The sequence below is a fragment of the Oncorhynchus mykiss genome, chromosome 6, assembly GCF_057628025.1.
Source record: "Oncorhynchus mykiss isolate SJ-2025 chromosome 6, ASM5762802v1, whole genome shotgun sequence".
In the NCBI taxonomy this organism is placed as follows: domain Eukaryota; kingdom Metazoa; phylum Chordata; class Actinopteri; order Salmoniformes; family Salmonidae; genus Oncorhynchus; species Oncorhynchus mykiss.
In genome coordinates, this window is record NC_143027.1 from 68,199,652 (window position 1) to 68,218,055 (window position 18,404).

The window sequence follows — 18,404 nt, forward strand, 5'->3', positions numbered from 1 at the left end:
ACTCAGAACCTTCCCCTTAAGACCGCTTCTCGCAAGTTGACCCCGCGGTTCATTGGTCCGTTCCGTATTTCTCAGATCATTAATCCTGTCGCAGTTCGACTTCTTCTTCCGCGATATCTTCGTCGCGTCCACCCGGTCTTCCATGTCTCCTGTATCAAGCCCGTTCTTCGCGCCCCCGCTCGTCTTCCCCCCCCCCCCCCCCCCCATCCTTGTCGAGGGCGCACCCATCTACAGGGTCCGTAGGATTTTGGACATGCGTCCTCGGGGCCGTGGTCATCAGTACCTAGTAGATTGGGAGGGGTACGGTCCTGAGGAGAGGAGTTGGGTTCCCTCTCGGGACGTGCTGGACCGTGCGCTGATCGAGGATTTCCTCCGTTGCCGCCAGGTTTCCTCCTCGAGTGCGCCAGGAGGCGCTCGGTGAGTGGGGGGGTACTGTCATGTATTGTCATGTTGTGTCTTGTTTCTGTCCTTTCCCTTCACCCTGTCTCCCTCTGCTGGTCGTTATTAGGTTACCTTTTCTCCCCCTCTTTCCCCCAGCTGTTCCTTGTCTCCTCCTAACTACCTCGTCACCCCTTTTCCCACCTGTTCCCTTTTTCCCTCTGATTAGTCCTCTATATCTCTCTCTGTTTTTGCTCCTGTCTTTGTCGGATTCTTGTTTGTGTTATTCATGCCTGAACCAGACTATTGTCATGTTTGCTGCAACCTTGTCCTGTCCTGTCGGAATCTGCCGGTCCATCTGAGCCTACCTATGTTTTGTCATTAAAGAAGCTCTGATTACGTTAATTCGCTTTTGGGTCCTCATTCACGCACCGTAACACAAAAAAGTGTTTAACAAATCAAAATATATTTTAGATTCTTCAAAATAGTCATCTTTTGCCTTGATGACAGCTTTGCTCACTCTTGGCATTCTCTCAACCAGCGTAGTCACCTGGAATATATTTCAATTAACAGGTGTGCCTTGTTAAAGTTAATTTGTGGAATTTCTTTCTTCTGAATGTGTTTGAGTCAATCACTTGTGTTGTGACAAGGTAGGGGTGGTATACAGAAGATAGCTCTATTTGAGAAAAGATAAACCATTTCTAATACGATTTCATTTAAACTTCCTCTATCGGTTGTCTGTGCGGTTGGTCCTTTTGTGTGTTGTAATTTGAGTAAAAACATCCACAGAAAAGAATCATTAAACAAACTTTTCCAAACTCTGGTACTACCATTGACATTTCTATTACCTGGCACATGCGCAAAACTATATATGTAAACACTTGCAAGACTTTGGTTACTACGCATGCATTGTGTGCACGTTCTTCTGTCTTGTGCGGGTGCTTTAGGTGATGAGAAAGCAAACCATGATAGCTAACACAGAGACACAAGTTTTGAAGCTGGTTTAATAATACTTTCCTGAGAATATTTTGTCCTCAATTTCTACCCACAAAAGGACAAAATCAGTGGACAACAGGTAGAGTAAGTTCAAATGGAATTTAATTCAATATTTGTGACAGACAGGGGACCTATAGTTTGTATGTGACTATGTTGTCAAAGGGACAGCATAGGAATGTCGGGACTAAGTGCTACAGTGCTTTCACAGGCTTTGTTAGGGAGTTGACGACCAAGTTCACAACTGACCAAAAACAAGTAGTGGAATAGTGGTGAGGGTTTAATGGGTGTAGAGTTAGTTGGTAGGGGGAAACACAGGGCTAGATAAAAGAAATAGATGGCCTCACACTCCAGTACAGTAGGTGGCGGTGTATGCACATTTCAGTTGGTTGTGATCCGCCAATACACATTTCAAGAAGAAGAATTAAGCTGATCTGCTTAAAACGTGGACAGACTTTGGGCGGTGTCTGTTTGCACACCGCCATTATACCATAGAAGAAGATTTTGGGCGGAGTAAACACTAATGCTTCGCCTCTTCCTATGTTTGTCAACAGTTGCCACTTCCACAAAGTCATAAACCCTGCCTATTTCTATAATTTATCTTCTTAAAATGTGATGTTAAACCAAACTGTTAACTCTAACTAATTGTTGTTTTCATAGATTTTAACGATACAGCTAATTTTGAGGCAGTGGTAACCTTCCTTTCAGCAAACCCCACATTTCCCATCAGCCACCACAATATTCACAGGCGCTCCATTGAAGGTATTTCTCATTTTGTACTAAGGACTAACCACTCAGTTAAACGTTAGATTAAAAGGTAAGTGGATTCTGTACTTGGCCACTGGTATACGTACAATGCTGGTATTGTTGAATAGCATTTAAACATCTCTTAGTACTACTGCATCAGATAAAATGAAGTTGGAACAAAGAGATCGATGTTGTGTTGTCGCGCCAGACGCCATGATTGGTTGCCCACACTAGCTAATAATGGCTGGCTAGCAGAGTTAGCTAGCTACTCTAGTGAACTAAAATAGATGGCAACTGGACGTTTTGGTAGATAACGTTAGTTTATCTAGTTAACTATGTGGTGTTCTGCATTGTATTTCCAGCCTTTTATGTAGCTAGCTATGGTTTTTCGACGGGAAATAAGCAAAATATCCATTAACTAACTAGTCTCGCGGGCGCACGGCTATGGGGAATAAACGTTTCCAATTTCCTAGCTTTTCCTACTAACGTTAGTTAGTTAGGTACGCAAAACATGTTAGCTAACGTTAGCCCACAGCTAGCTGAAGAAACCATGGCTAACTTCGTTTGACTAGCTAGCTAGTTAACTGTTTGTTTCTAGCGAACATTAACGTAACTCTCATCCATTTTTTCAGCTTCGCAATGTCCGAGCTTTTTATGGAATGTGAGGAAGAGGAGCTGGAGCCATGGCAGAGACAGACACCCGAAGTTAATTTGTTGGGCGACGGTAAACATGATGACGACGACGATGAACCTATATTTGTTGGGGAGCTTAGTACTTCAAAGGGCACCATTATTAACACCAGACCAAGTATGTGTTCTTCTCTTGGTATGGCTCAGTTAATGTTAGGTCTCTCACACTGTCTGTTTTCTCTAGTTTGGATAGTTTGCATACACAATATCCTTCCATTGGATCCTTTCCCCTTAGTTTCTCTACAAAGTTGGTAAATATGATTATCAATATAGATTTTATTGCATTGATAGATAAACAAGAGTGGTTAATTATCTGACCTGTCTTTGAAGCAAACAACCAAAGAAATGTGAAGACCACCCCAGTTCAAAGTGGTGGAGTTGGAAGACCAAGAGCCCCTAGGATGATAATGACACACAACTCCCCCCAAGCTCATCTCACTCGGGGTCCAGTTCCTCACAACATCATAATTCCTGGGAAAGGGTTGAACAATGCATCTCGACCCTTAACAGCAGTGCCACCACAGCCCATCATTATCAACAACCAGGTATATTGTGTTTTGCTTTAGATATCCCTTATTCCACTTTGCTATACATTACAAAGAACACACATTCAATTTGAGTCATTTAGCAGAGACTCTTATCCAGAGAAACGTACAATTACTGTATTAATCCTAAAATAGCTAGGTGAGACAAACTCATATCACAATTGCAAGTACATGTTCCCTCAATAACGTAGTTATCAGCAAAGTCAGTGTCAGTAGGAAAATCCAAATGTGGGTTTTTTCACGATTGTGGTGCTGGGACAGAGAAGAGCTTTGACTGGGCACCTGTTTAGTTATAGAGATGTAACTTTTGGCGGTAGTGGTGTTGGTGCAATGTTTTTATAAAAACTGTTTGCCTTTTGTCTTAGGGTTACATTATGACCACACCACAGTTATCGGCCAACTCAGCTTTCCTTGCTTCCCTTGGGAAGCAGTATCCCCCTGGGACATCTTTCACTGTGGTTCCAGGTAAAAATATAAATATTACATCTTAACTTGATTGCAGGCAGGCAAGCAACAAACCAAAACATAACACACATTTTTGTATTTCAGAGCAGACTAATAATTTGAAATTAATTTAGTGAATCTATGCTCAAGTAAAATTATATTCCCTATACAGCCACAGCACACACATACTGCTTTTTGCAGTGTTTCATATTTGTAATGTTTGTGGGTTTTTGTCAGCAGGCCAGCAGCACATTCTGCAGCAGATGACTCCAGCAGCAGGCCAGCAGCACATTCTGCAGCAGGTGACTCCAGGGAAGCTTTTACCTGGGGTTATCCACAGGCCTCAAGTGCACATGATCCACAACAACGTAGTGACCTTGTCCAATGTGCAGGGCCCCGCTGCATTGTCTTCCCAGCCCAACCGCTCAAATTCTACCAACCTCCAGATTGTGTCCCCAGTTATTCAAGCCAAAGGCAACAGCTGGGGTAAGCCAAAATATCTTACTTGTTTGACCCAGAGATATTCCTGGCCAGGTCAAGTGGTCAGGAAAACTGTGTGTGACCTCATGATCTGAAGATTGCATGTGACTTGTATGTATGAAAGTATGAATCTATTTTCTTCCCTTAAACAGACTATGGCAAACGAGGTTTACCTCAAGACCAAAACAGCACAGCTAAAAAAGCAAAGCAGGGCATAGGTAGGGGTTTCCTTACATCAGTTGCATGCTCTGTTATTAGCTAGATTCATTAACACTGTTACTTTTTTATTTTTACATCTGAAATGTCATTTTTTTGTTTTTGCAGGGTCTCCCCACGCCCAGGAGATATTAGAAAATGGTGCACGTTTTTGTAAAAAATGTCCAAAGTGTAAATTTGATTTCTACCAACAAGCTGTCATGAAAGACCACATGGTGGTGAGTTTACTTCAGTCATTCTAAAATGCATGCCTTTAGCTGTGTCAATTGTTTTACATAAATATTCTATAATGTTGCTATTCAGGGCTTGACATTAACTTTTTCAGCCACTTGTATTTCGGACAAGGACAGATCTTTTGTTTACTTGTTCCAAAGAAAAGGCTAACACCATTTTTACATCATTATATGATTCAAGGAACCACTTTTCAAAGTAAAATGAATAACTTTTTTATTTATTTAATTTGTTTACCATTAAAAAAAATCTGATAAATGTTGCTAGGCTACAGTCTGCCTATTGGCATCTTTGCATATTCATTTGTGTCTCAAAATACAACCCTGCCCCTTTTAAAGCTCTCCTTGAGAATAGTTTGCCACCCTTGGTAGCCTATAAAATATTACAACATTACAATTACAACCAAATACTTTTTATGTCTTTATATATTAAAGGGCGTCCCTGAGACGATAAAACATGTACACAGTTCAAAAGACTCTGGGACAGTTCTGGGATGACATACTTTAAAAAAAAAATAATAATTTTATAAAAGCAATGAGGCTGATGCAACAGACCAGACCGTTTTGCTTAAAATGTTGATAATTTTATTTCTTATTATAAACTCAACAATGTGCACATGGCCTTAGGCTACGCATAAATGTTCCAACATGCAATTAGTGGGAAAGCACCTTTCTCAAAAGCGCTCCACACATGTGCGAGCGGTTTCATATGACAGAGTTTAAAATATCTGTTAGCAATGAAGAGGGGAGATCTAAAGATGTATAAACTGGCATGGTTTACTCATGACTAGTATTATGCCTTTGGCTGTTGGAAAATTAAATTTTGTTGATTTGAAAACCAATAGAACATGAGAAATTCTGGTTTCAATATTTCTGTGGTCATATTTTGCCTAGTCTCGACTACTTTGAAAAAATGTAAGACCTGCTTAATTGTTTAAAACCTCGACATGAAACTTCCAGGTTTTAAACAGTTTAAGTTTATTATGAAATAGTTTGAAAATGTTGGCTGCCTCTGCTCAGATTCAAGGTGGGTGATGTGCAGTGCGCATCATGTACTGTCTTTCACTCTCTGGTCTTGTGACCATTTGATCTGAACGATGTGCTTTGAGTATGTCGTCAGAATCAAGCCTTCAGACGGTAATGTTAATTATCCTTAATTATTTGTCAAACATGGCTGCCGTTTAGCCTATATTTATGTAATTAAAATTCTCATTAAAGTGTGCCTACATTTTCTGCTGTCTCCCTCATGTCAGCATCGGTCTGGACATGAGGCTGGCTGTAGCTAATATGCATATCAATTACAATTTGATGCGCAGGCTTTTTTATTTATGTACATGAAAAATAGATTTGAATATTATTTCAGTGTTTGCTTCTCACATCCAATTCTGATCGTAGTAATTGTTTGATTTTTGTGAATTTTTTTACTTGTCCATTTGGAACAAATCTATGTTCTTGTCAAAATATTTATTTTTTACTTGTCCCGAACAAGAGGACAAGCGTTAATGTCGAGCCTTGCTATTAGTGCATGAACCAGAGACTTAGAGGCACTTTAAGAACTACAATATCAACTCTGCAGATTGTAATTTGTTCACTTATTTTACATTTACTTTAATTTCAGAAGTGTTGTCCTCACCTGTTGGAGTGTGTCTTCCCCTCAACCCCAAAGTCTACTTACCTTTTTGCAAGCAAGCGCATCATGCTTGTCACAGACTTCTACTATGGTAGATTTGAGGGAGACAAACCAAAATCGCAGCAGCATAAGACCCCATTTACCTATAAGTGCCAGAGCTGTTTGAAAGTACTCAAGAACAACGTCAGGTAACTACAGCAGGCGTTGCTTGCTGTGTAGCTCTGCTTTTGTTTTCAAGAATCCACAGTATTCCTGAATAATACGATTATTTGTGACGAAAAAAGGGTGTCGTGTCAACTGCACAAAATGTGTTTGTTTAGACAGGTCATGTTCTAATCTAAAGAACTCCTCTATATCCTATTTGTCCAGTGGCATAATGAAAACAATACATTTGGCATTTTACATGTTTACATAATGCAAACACATTACACAATTACTGCCACCAATAAGCAGATCAGTGGACATATCTTCTATATTTACATGAATGGCTCACTGTTATTGGTAATGAATGGATACATCAACTGGCCTTTCGTCAATACGTCACCCCAAGTGTCTACTGTGCTGTTTTGGTGCATGGAAATGGTGTTCATGAACAAGTGTTAAATGAGCCCTCTGCCCATGAAGAGTGATTAACTTCAATGTGAAGAGAGGAGATTCAACGTGTTTCAGCCCTCATCACAGTTTTCTCCCCCAGATGGATGACATATCAACTCATATTCCCACTTGGGGCCAGAGATGAATAATGGCTGCTAGTTTGGATGGTGTAAGAACTGCTCCTTTGATTAAATAACTTTGCTTCAGGACGTTGCAAGAAAAGCCTCTGTAAGCTCCTTTTAATGGGCAGACGCATTTGTACTGAACCCAGTCTGGCAGCAGAGGTCATAGTTTGTCTGCATAAAAATCCCTATTAGGGGAGCTGAGGTACGACTGCTGGCTGAAAAATGGGCCTTGCCTGCCTTGTCAGTGCAGCGGTTACATGTAGAGGTCGTGTGGCTCGGGGGCAGCCGTGGAACACCACATCATTAAGCAAAACAAAAAGCTGTGCGTAATTGGCAGTATTATAATGGCAATTATGCATGCTTAGGAAGTGAGGTGCACAGTGGTTGCTAATTTATTTTTTAAATCTGACGTGCAGGTTTGGTGTTGCACATAGGCCACGATCTGTTGAAGTGTTATTGAATATGGCTTCGCTGTAATTTGGCTCAATACATTAAGTTAATTTTTCGTTTTCTAAATGTGGGTTAAAGTTGAAGTAGGGTAGTTAATTAAATATATGCATACATGCATAAATAACTATTTAAAGAAACGTTTGACTAAAAAGCGAATGAGCTTTTTACCATATTTTCACAACATTTTTTAAATTTGCTCTGGTGGATTGGATAGTTACACATTTTTCTCGTTTTTAATAGCTTGTTTAAAAATGACATTTTACAATGCAATTTTTAAAAGATAAACGGCAAAGCTGACACTTCGTTGCTTTGGCATTTGTGGTTTCTGACGCTACATTGCTACTGATGTCTTATCTTGAACTTTGTGGTGACTCTTGTAGGTTCATGAACCACATGAAGCACCATCTGGAGCTGGAGAAGCAGAACAGTGAGAGCTGGGAAAGCCACACTACCTGCCAACACTGCTACCGGCAGTACTCAACCCCATTCCAGCTGCAGTGCCACGTTGAGAGTGCCCACAGCATGGTCGAATCTTCAAGTAGGCATACCAGTCAATAGCAACCAACATGAAACATCAATGAAACCATACATTTCACCTTAAAGTATTGAACACTGTCTCAAGCAATCATACATTATTGTACATAGCTTTATTTATATAACTATAATCAACCTGTCTATAACAAGTTGGGCCCATTTTAGTAAATAATTATTGTTGTTTTTGTAGCCAATTGCAAGATATGTGAATTAGCCTTCGAGTCTGAGCAAGTGCTCCTGGAACACATGAAGGACAACCACAAGCCTGGCGAGATGCCCTATGTCTGCCAGGTACATTTTATCAATCATGTTTTTATAGTAGTTTGTTCACAAAGAAAAGTTATTAATAGTTGATAGTAGAGATGCCCTGGCATTACAATCAGGAATTGAAACATTTCATTAAAATTATTGAAGGGGTTTGACTTGCAATCCTCCAGAACCATTTATTATTCACACTAATGCTTCAATTGTCTCCTTCCAGGTGTGCAACTACCGGTCTTCATTCTTTACCGATGTGGACACACACTTCCGTACGGTGCATGAAAACACAAAGGATCTCCTTTGTCCGTTCTGCCTTAAAGTTCTTAAAAGTGGTCATGTCTACATGCAGCACTATATGAAGCATCAGGTAAGAGGCTTATATTGGATACTTTTCTATTGATAAATATGTGCAACAATTCATGATCAATAAATATGTTGATTGGGTCATTTTTGATTGATGGGGCTCATGTTCTGACTGACCTGGCACATGCAATTTCCTGTCAGTTTCCTGATGTTTCAGCCTCTTAATAAAGCAGTGAATGCTGCAAACAGTTTTCTCTCAGAGTTTGAGTTTTAAAGCTGGCTGGTTTAAAAAAATGTTTTTTATTGAACACGCTTGTGAGTTGCCCTATTGGCTTTCATTCTGAGGTTGGATTGATTTGTTTGTCTGCTGAACACCTTGATGTAATACATAACTGTCTTACAGCTATGTCTGCTTCCTTTCACCTGCCTAATGGGCACTCTCTGACAAAAAACAAACCAGATCAACTCCACAAATCACTGTATGTAGCCATAGAACAAAGCCAACAGAAACGTTAGTCTAATACCAAGCTAGCCAATGCTGTAAGAATCAAAAAGGATTCAATGACCCTGTTAGCTGTGCCAACCAACAAAACACAGAATTGACACATTGTCCTGAAATCTTACCCTTTACTATGGATAGCTGAAACTATTATCTACAGTTGAAGTCGGAAGTTTACACACACCGTAGCCAAATACATTTAAACTCAGGTTGTCAAGATTCCTGACATTTCAATCCTAGTAAAAATTTCCTGTCTTAGGTCAGTTAGGCTCACCACTTTTATTTTAAGAATGTGAAATGTCAGAATAATAGTAGAGAATTATTTATTTAGGCTTTTATTTCTTTCATCACATTCCCAGTGGGTCAGAAGTTTACATGCACTCAATTCGTATTTGGTAGCATTGACTTTAATTTGTTTAATTTGGGTCAAACATTTCAGGTAGCTTTCCACAAGCTTTCCACAATAAGTTGGGTGAATTTTGGCCCTTCGTGACAGTAACTGAGTCAGGTTTGTAGGCCTCCTTGCTCACACATTATTTTTAATTTCTGCCCACAAATTTTCTATGGGATTGAGGTCAGGTCTTTGTGATGGCCACTCCAATACCGTGTCTTTGTTGTCCTTAAGCCATTTTGCTTAACTTTGGAAATATGCTTGGGGTCATTGTCCATTGGGAAGATTTTTAATCTCATTTTTAATGTTATCTTTATTTAATTAAAAGTCAGTTAAGAATAAATTCTTATTTTCAATGACTGCCTAGGAACAGTGGGTTAACTGCCTTGTTCAGGGGCAGAATTACAGATTTTTACCTTGTCAGCTCGGGGATTCGATCTTGCAACCTTCCGGTTACTAGTCCAACGCTCTAACCACTAGGCTACCTGCCGCCCATTTGTGACCAAGCTTTAACTTCCTGACTGATGTCTTGAGATGTTGCTTCAATATATCCACATAATTGTCCTGCCTCATGATGCCATCTATTTTGTGAAGTGCACCAGTCCCTCCTGCAGCAAAGCACCCCCACAACATGATGCTGCCACCCCCGTGCTTTACGGTTGGGATGGTGTTCTTCGGCTTGCAAACATAGAGATGGTCATTATGGCCAAACAGTTCCATTTTTCTTCCATCAGACCAGAGGACATTTCTCCAAAAAGTACCATCTTTGTCCCCATGTGCAGTTGCAAACCGTAGTCTGGCTTTATTATGGTGGTTTTGGAGCAGTGGCTTCTTCCTTGCTGAGCGGCCTTTCAGGTTATGTCGATATAGGACTCGTTTTACTGTGGATATAGATACTTTTGTACCAGTTTTCTCCAGCATCTTCACAAGGTCCTTTGCTGTTGTTCTGGGATTGATTTGCACTTTTCACACCAAAGTATGTTCATCTCTAGGAGACAGAACGCGTCTCTTTCCTGAGCGGTATGACAGCTGCTTGGTCCCATGGTGTTTATACTTGCGTAATATTGTTTGTACAGATGAACGTGGTACCTTCAGGCGTTTGGAAATTGCTCCCAAGGATAAACCAGACTTGTGGAGGTTTACATTTTTTTTCTGAGGTCTTGGCTGATTTCTTTTGATTTTCCCATGATGTCAAGCAAAGAGGCACTGCGTTTGAAGGTAGGCCTTGAAATACATCCACAGGTACACCTCCAATTGACTCAAATGATGTCAATTAGCCTATCAGAAGCTTCTAAAGCCATTACATAATTTTCTGGAATTTTCCAAGCTGTTTAAAGGCACAGTCAACTTAGTGTATGTAAACTTCTGACCCACTGGAATTGTGATACGGTGAAAAAATCTGTCTGTAAACAATTGTTGGAAAAATGACTTGTGTCATGCACAAAGTAGATGTCCTAACTGACTTGCCAAAATTCTAGTTTGTTAAGAGGAAATTTGTGGAGTGGTTGAAAAATGAGTTTTAATGACTCCATAAGTGTATGTAAACTTCCGACTTCAACCGTACCTATATGCAGTCTCATGTTTTTCTGTTGTACTTGTTTTGTCAATTTGCCAGAAAAAAGGAATTAATCGTTGCGGGAAATGCAGGCTGAATTTCCTCACCTACAAGGAGAGAGTGGATCACAAGACTCAGCACCATAAGACTTTCCAAAAACCCAAAGCTCTGGAGGGCCTTCCTCCTGGAACCAAGGTTTTGACTGTTCTTATTTAGCCTAGCAAAACATCTCAATACCTCTGTACCAATTATCTACAATATAGATAAAATCAATGGCAACCGCAATAAGCCCTCATTTAAAAGCAATTTATATTACAAGCGTTTAAATCATGGCATGAATTCAGAGAATCTTAATTTGATCTGTTTTTTAATACATATTTCAGGTGACTATCCGGGCCTCTCTGACCGGGCCATCTCCCAGTTCCACCCATGCTGCTGAAAAATCCAGTGTCAGTGTCATACCAGAGGTCTCAGGCATGAAGGTAGCCAAAGTAAAAGCTCAGAGTAGTACATCTACCACACAGGGCAGCAGTGGGGGTAAAGGCAAGGCCACAGTGAGCAAGAAGCTCCTTAAGCAGCAGAAGAACAACCATGTGTTGCAGAGTCTCAGGTTGGTTGTTTTTTTCCTCACAAACTACACATTTTCTGTTACAGGATGTAAACAATGGTCAGGGCTGATTCTTTTCATGGTTGGTTATGAACAGGGCTTTAAATTCAAATGTGTCATAGGTAGAACTGGTGCTCTCAAAAAAGTTAGGAGCTAATGAGGTTACACGACTGAACAACAGGTAAACAAATGCCTGCGAGTGGTTTTGGAGCAGCTTGTGTAGTGGTTTATAAATATATAACCACTTCACAATAGAACATTGCTCAGGTAATATGGTTGATCTTTTTACCAGTTTGTGCTAGAAACAATATGTTTTCACAGTAGTGGTGCTGCATTAGCTCCTAACCATGACAGTAACAAATCTGTGCTCGCTTTTATGTCTTGGTCACTCAAACAACGGTACAGCGACGCCTAATCATTACAACAATTATACTCTGGGAGATTGTTTTCATAGTCGCACTGTGCTCCCAAAATATTTCAGGTCGCACAGCAAAATATTTAAGAGCATTTGCGACCAAAATGGTCACACTTCAGAGCCCTGGTTATCAATATATTACACCAATCAAGTAACTTGTATGTTTAATAATGCATCTCAGAATGTGTTACTGAAGGTAATAGTACTTTAAATATAAATGAATTAATGATGCCCAAATGAGTTCTCTACCTTTTTTAGTATTGGCGAAAGAAGACACACCTGCATTGAGTGCTACTCTGAGATTTATGACTTCTATAGTCACTATCCCATGGTTGCAATTTGTGGTGCATGCAAGTATCGGACAAGTTGCAAAACTTCATTTGGAAACCATATGATAAGGTAAAAGCTCCTTGAGTATCAGATTCATAACACATTTATACACTGAGTGTACAAAACTTTAGGAACACCCCTACAAGGTGTCAAACGTTCCACAGGGATGCTGGCCCATGTTGACTCCAATACTTCCCACAGTTGTGTCAAGTTGGCTGGATGTCCTTTGGGTGGTGGACCATTCTTGATACACACGGGAAACTGAGCGTGAAAAACCCGGCAGCGTGCAGTTCTTGACAAACTGTTGCGCCTGGCACATACTACCATACCCTGTTCAAAGGCACTTAAAATATTTTGTCTTGCCCATTCACCCTCTGAATGACACACATACACAATCCATGTCTCAGTTGTCTCAAAGCTTAAAAATCCCTTTTAAACCTGTCTCCTCACCTTAATCTACAATGATTTGAAGTGGATTTAACAAGTGACATCAATAAGGGATCATAGCTTTTACCTGGTCAGTCTGTCATGGAAAGAGTAGGTGTTCTTAATGTTTTGTGAACAGTGTATATGCCCATTTTTACATTTGAGTCATTTAGCAGACGCTCTTATCCAGAGCGACTTACAGGAGGAAGTAGGGTTAAGTGCAGATTTTTCACCTAGTCGGCTCAGGGAGGATGTCTTATTGTTCATATTAAATATATACAAATATATATTTGTCAGGTTCCATAGTGCAATCTCAAAAGAGAGATTCCGGAAAATGAGGAAAATCCCAGTTGTCCTAAGGTACGTGTTCCTAACTAAACAAATCTGGTCTCAAATCAATTCCCAAATGTTGCCATTGTTCTGCACTCTAGTTTTTGATAATGATGTATTTAATAAGTAGTGTTGCATTTTCCCCAAACATTACCATAATTAAGCACCATGTTAGTTTATTATATTCGGTTCATTATGAATCACATTTTACCTACTGTCTTGCAGGAATTTAACCCTTGTCTGTCTGAACTGTGACTTCCTGGCGGATGCGCATGGAACTGACCTCATGAGCAAGCATTTGATTGACAGACCACACCACGTCTGTAAGGTCATTCTAGAGAAAGGTATAACGTTTATCACATTCTTCACAACCAGGCGTCACATTTTGTTCATATAATAATAATAATAATAATAATAATAATAATAACCTGTCTGCATGTCACGTTTTTCTTGTCTTGCAGGAGAAGGTTGTACTGTAGATGACGGCATTAGAGGGTGAGTAGCTACTCTCCCAATGCAGAAGATAACGAGAACATCCTAAAATAAGTAACATCCCTCATAGCGTTGTAATGAGAATCTGAGAATTTGATCAAGTACTTGTGAGACTTCCAACTCCCTGACCTACGAGTTTGTTTGGAAGCATCCATTATTTTGAGAAATCTTTACCATATACTTTTTACGTTAAGCTAATTGGGATGCATATTAAGCAGATTTTTTTTTTTTTTTTTTTAGACCTTCACAAATGCAAATGGGAGCTTTGGCCTTAATTAATACCAGAGAACATTGCTTAATTAATGGGTGCCTAAAGTAAGGTAATTTTGTCATTGGGAAGTTGCTGAAATGAAAGGTCATTGTAAAATCTCTTTTGCAAGAATATCCTCGTCTTAATTTGTTGTATTCCTTTGAGGAGCCAAATGCACTAACAATACACATGAGATCAAGTTCAAATGTAATCGTTTCATAAATATGTTGTTCCTCCTGAGAATTTAATATGCACAATTCAATGCTAATTGATATTTATGCTAAATTCCTGTTCTGTTTGAAGAATGATTGTCTGGACAAGGATGTTGGTCCTTTTGCTTCATGATTATAATATCTTTATTTGACAAAATAGTAACTATTTGGATACTAATTCTGTGCTGATAAGCCTGCCTTAATTATGCTCTGAAAATGAATTTTAAGTTGTCATTACCCTATTCCATATGCTATCTCCAAAGTAATTGTATTAATTGTTTTATTAACAGGGCTCTACGTTTAATGGATATGTGTCGTGATTTTATCTTTTGTTCTGTTTCAGAAATAAGCAAGGGATGTCTGCTCTGATGTTCCCTGATATCCAGGTACTACTCTAGCTGGATTGTACCTGAGAAACACATATGTTTGATTTTGAACCGTTTCCTCAACCCAGCACCTGTTTGTTTTTTTGTTACATAGAACGCTGAAACTGCCACAGTGAGTGGCGCTTTTGAACAATTGCACAGGTAATTAAGGGATGGTCCACTCAAAATAGAACCTACAAATATTTTTACCATCTTGGATGGAGTCAATTAGATTGATTTGGTACGTGTCATCCACCCCCCCTTTTCATTCACAGCATTCCCAGATTGGAGGAGACCTCCAATGTCTTGTGTATCACCCCAGCTGCTGAAAGAGGGGATGGGCCAGAGGTAATATATGTTCAGACCCAAGAGTCAGGAATTGGTGATGTTATTCTACTAGACAACAATGATGCAGCAGTTAACCAGCTAGGAGTGGCAGAAGTGCAAGGGCTTCCACAGATCTCTACAGTATATCAGATCCAGGGAGTCACACAGGCTACAGAGCTAGAAACACCCATGGAAAGTTCAGTCGAGGAAGACCAGTCTTTGCAGTCAGGGCCCATGGTAAGTGAAACACTCATGGAAAGCTCAGTTGAGGAGGAGCTGAGGGAGGAGTGGGCTTTGCAGTCAGCTACCAAGTCCCCCTCTAGTTCTTTGGCCTGTGAGTTAGAGGTGGACGTGGCGTGTTTGCATGAGTCATTAAGCAAACCGGAATCTGTGAGCTTTGACGACAGTAAGAAGGTCAGCGCTTCCCTGGACTCCATCCCCTTAAATGTAGACCAAGAGGTGAACAATATCGTGGAAGCAAAGGACAACTCCTCGTCCTCTCAAAGTCCAGCTGAAGTCAGGGCAGAGAACAAAGACATTCTCTGCAGTCCTGAAACACTGAAGGAATCAGCAGCCTCGGAGTAGAGAAAAGTGGACCGGATGTATTTTTAAGACTGCATACTATTGAAATGTATTTCTCTTCCCCATTTTCTTAGTTTACTGTCCTTGACCAGATGGAGATAAGCTGAGATGTGCTATGTGTTTATTAGATTTGACATTTGGAAAAACATGTATCATTTTTTTCTAACAGCTGTGCAAGATTTTACTTCTGTCAAACTTTCAATTTGGTTGTAAGCTTTCAATGAAAGTGAAAATGGTACACAATGTGAATAATTTGACTTTCTGTAGTGTCGAAATATACAAAATCTGAATGTTTATGCTTTCCTTGATCTATGAACTTGTACTCAAGTGTGAAAAATCCTGGAAATATCTTCTTGACTATCCTTCCACTAGTAGATATAGGCCTTTTGTGTTTATTTTGGATACCTCTACTTCATTGACATTTCATTTTCATTTCATGTATTTTTAATATACTAAACGCAGCAAAAAAAGACGTCCTCACTGTCAACTGCGTTTATTTTCAGCAAACTTAACGTGTAAATATTTGTATACGCATAAGATTCAACAACTGAGACATAAACTGAACAAGTTCCACAGACATGTGACTAGCAGAAATTGAATGTGTCCCTGAACAAAGGGAGGGGGTCCAAAATCAAAAGTAAGTCGGTATCTGGTGTGGCCACCAGCTGCATTAAGTACTGCAGTGCATCTCCTCCTCATGGACTGCACCAGATTTGCCAGTTCTTGCTGTGAGCTGTTACATTCTTCCACTGAGGCACCTGCAAGTTCCCAGACATTTCTTGGGGGAATGGCCCTAGCCCTCACCCTCCGATCCAACAGGTCCCAGACGTACGCAATGGGATTGAGATCTTGGCTCTTCGCTGGCCATGGCAGAACACTGACATTCCTGACTTGCAGGAAATCACACAGGGAACGAGCAATATGGCTGGTGGCATTGTCATGCTGGAGGGTCATGTCAGTATGAGCCTGCAGGAAGGGTATCACATGTAATACACAGCATTGAGATTGCCTGCAATGACAAGCTCAGTCTGATATGCTGTGACACACCACCCCAGACCATGACAGACCCTCCACATCCAAATTGATCCCGCTCAAGAGTACAGGCCTCAGTGTAACGCTCATTCCTTCAACGATAAACGCGAATCCCCTGGTGAGACAACCGCGACTCGTCAGTGGAGTGCACTTTTTGCCAGTCCTGTCTGGTCCGTCGACGGTGGGTTTGTGCCCATAGGCGACGTTGTTGCTGGTGATGTCTGGTGAGGACCTGCCTTACAACAGGCCTACAAGCCCTCAGTCCAGCCTATTGCGGCCTGTCTGAGCACTGAGGGAGGGATTGTGCGCTCCTGGTGTAACTCGGGCAGTTTCCATCCTGTACCTGTCCCGCAGGTGTGATGTTCGGTTGTACCGATCCTATGCAGGTGTTGGTACACGTGGTCTGCCACTGTGAGGACGGTCAGCTGTCCGTCCTGTCTCCCTGTCTTCGGCGTCTCACAGTACAGACATTGCAATTTTTTGCCCTGGCCACAGCTGCAGTCTTCATGCCTCCTTGCAGCATGCCTAAGTCACGTTCATGCAGATGAGCAGGGACCCTGGGCATCTTTCGGTGTTTTTCAGAGTCGGTAGAAAGGCCTCTTTATTATCCTAAATTTTCATAACTGTGACCTTAATTTCCTACCGTCTGTAAGCTGTTTCTTAACAACCGTTCCAAAGGTGCATGTTCATTAATTGTTTATGGTTCATTGAACAAGCATGGGAAACAGTGTTTAAACCCTTTACAATGAAGATCTGTGAAGTTATTTGGATTTTTAAAAATTATCTTTGAAAGACAGGGTCTGGAAAAAGGGATGTTTCATTTTTTGCTGAGTTTTATAATCCATCACTTTCCCTTTGATTGTCTGTAGTTTGAGAGCAATCCAATGGATTTGAATCATTTGAGGGAGTTTGATTCAAATGAACCGTGGTACACCGGTCTATGGCCCGTCACAGGCAAAAGCAGTGAGGGGGGGAGGAGCGCACTTCTCAAATCGAACAGTAGTCCACGCCGCTCGGTCATGTTGTCAACTGGCAGCATCATCCAGAAACACTTCCATAAAATGTTTGAATTTTCAAACTACTTTGCATTGGGAAGGCAGATAGTGTTTTGATCAAAAGCAGTCACCTATTTCACTTGAAACCAGTATCCTACTCAGTACTCCACGTGCTTAACCTACGTCATTTTTGTTTTGAGACAATTTTGCCATTAGCCAGAGCGGGGCACCTGGCTTGAAAAAGAATGCAATCACTTTTCACCCATGCAAATTCCTCCCACCGTGGGCAACTGAGCCAGGTAATCTAATCCCCTCAGTGTTTCCATTGCAGTCGTGCTAACATGTAAATAAACTTTGGTAATACATTATGGAATCTGCTACTGAGACTTGATTAAGAACTGACTGTCCATGTTCATTATGGTTGAGAGGTGATCAACTGTGTGTAGGCTCATCACTGCCCAGTTTACATGAAAAGTAAATAAATGCATTGATTCCCCAGTTACCTCACAAATAGTTGTCATAGATTACAAGCATCTTGATAGGTTCAACACTGACATAAGTGTTGACTTTGCACTGAAAAGTCTTCACCTTTGCTATGAATGATCATTGTGCCAGGTAGTTAGTTTGGTGCATTTTCAGCTGATGGGGAGGTTGTGGATACAAAAAGCTTGAGGGAGAAGGGTGACATAAATTGATGCGTAAATAAGCTAGAGATGGATTGAATTTATTTGACAGGTGACAGCAAAGGTGTCGCTTTTGGCCAGCATGTGCTGATAATACATACGGAATTTGCCCAAGCAGACTGTTTTTTTGCATACTTTTAAATAGACAAGAACAGGGCAGTAATAATGTCTATTATGTTTATATCCTGTGTGGAACATCAATTCAGAAGATTTGCCTGATTGTCTTGTAATCAATGGTTTGTACTGTACCAGTATTAAGAGGACATGACAGTGCAGAAAGGGTACACCACTAC

General features: G+C 40.6%; 1 protein-coding gene across 12 annotated transcripts; it reads left to right on the forward strand.

The window, feature by feature from the left end:
• The first annotated feature begins 1,827 nt into the window (after nucleotides 1–1,827).
• On the forward strand, nucleotides 1,828–17,939 carry LOC110526420 (zinc finger protein 280C). 12 transcript variants are annotated; one of them, XR_016496830.1, is made up of 20 exons: nucleotides 1,855–2,133; nucleotides 2,751–2,926; nucleotides 3,139–3,353; nucleotides 3,719–3,818; nucleotides 4,038–4,283; nucleotides 4,430–4,495; nucleotides 4,602–4,711; nucleotides 6,342–6,541; nucleotides 7,903–8,060; nucleotides 8,247–8,347; nucleotides 8,538–8,684; nucleotides 11,126–11,260; nucleotides 11,449–11,675; nucleotides 12,346–12,486; nucleotides 13,141–13,203; nucleotides 13,399–13,517; nucleotides 13,635–13,668; nucleotides 13,906–14,513; nucleotides 14,608–14,654; nucleotides 14,768–15,978. XR_016496830.1 is itself a non-coding variant. In XM_090238682.1 (20 exons), the coding sequence occupies exons 2-20, from the start codon at nucleotides 2,758–2,760 to the stop codon at nucleotides 15,402–15,404; spliced, it is 2,958 nt and encodes a 985-aa protein (XP_090094808.1). In that variant the 5' UTR covers nucleotides 1,855–2,133; nucleotides 2,751–2,757; the 3' UTR covers nucleotides 15,405–17,939. The 12 variants fall into 12 exon arrangements, 8 of the variants coding, with proteins under 8 accessions (XP_090094810.1, XP_090094808.1, XP_090094813.1 ...); XM_090238682.1 differs by having other exon boundaries at nucleotides 14,471–14,513; nucleotides 14,768–17,939; XR_016496827.1 differs by having other exon boundaries at nucleotides 1,863–2,188; nucleotides 4,035–4,283; nucleotides 14,768–15,695.
• Nucleotides 17,940–18,404: the final 465 nt, after the last annotated feature.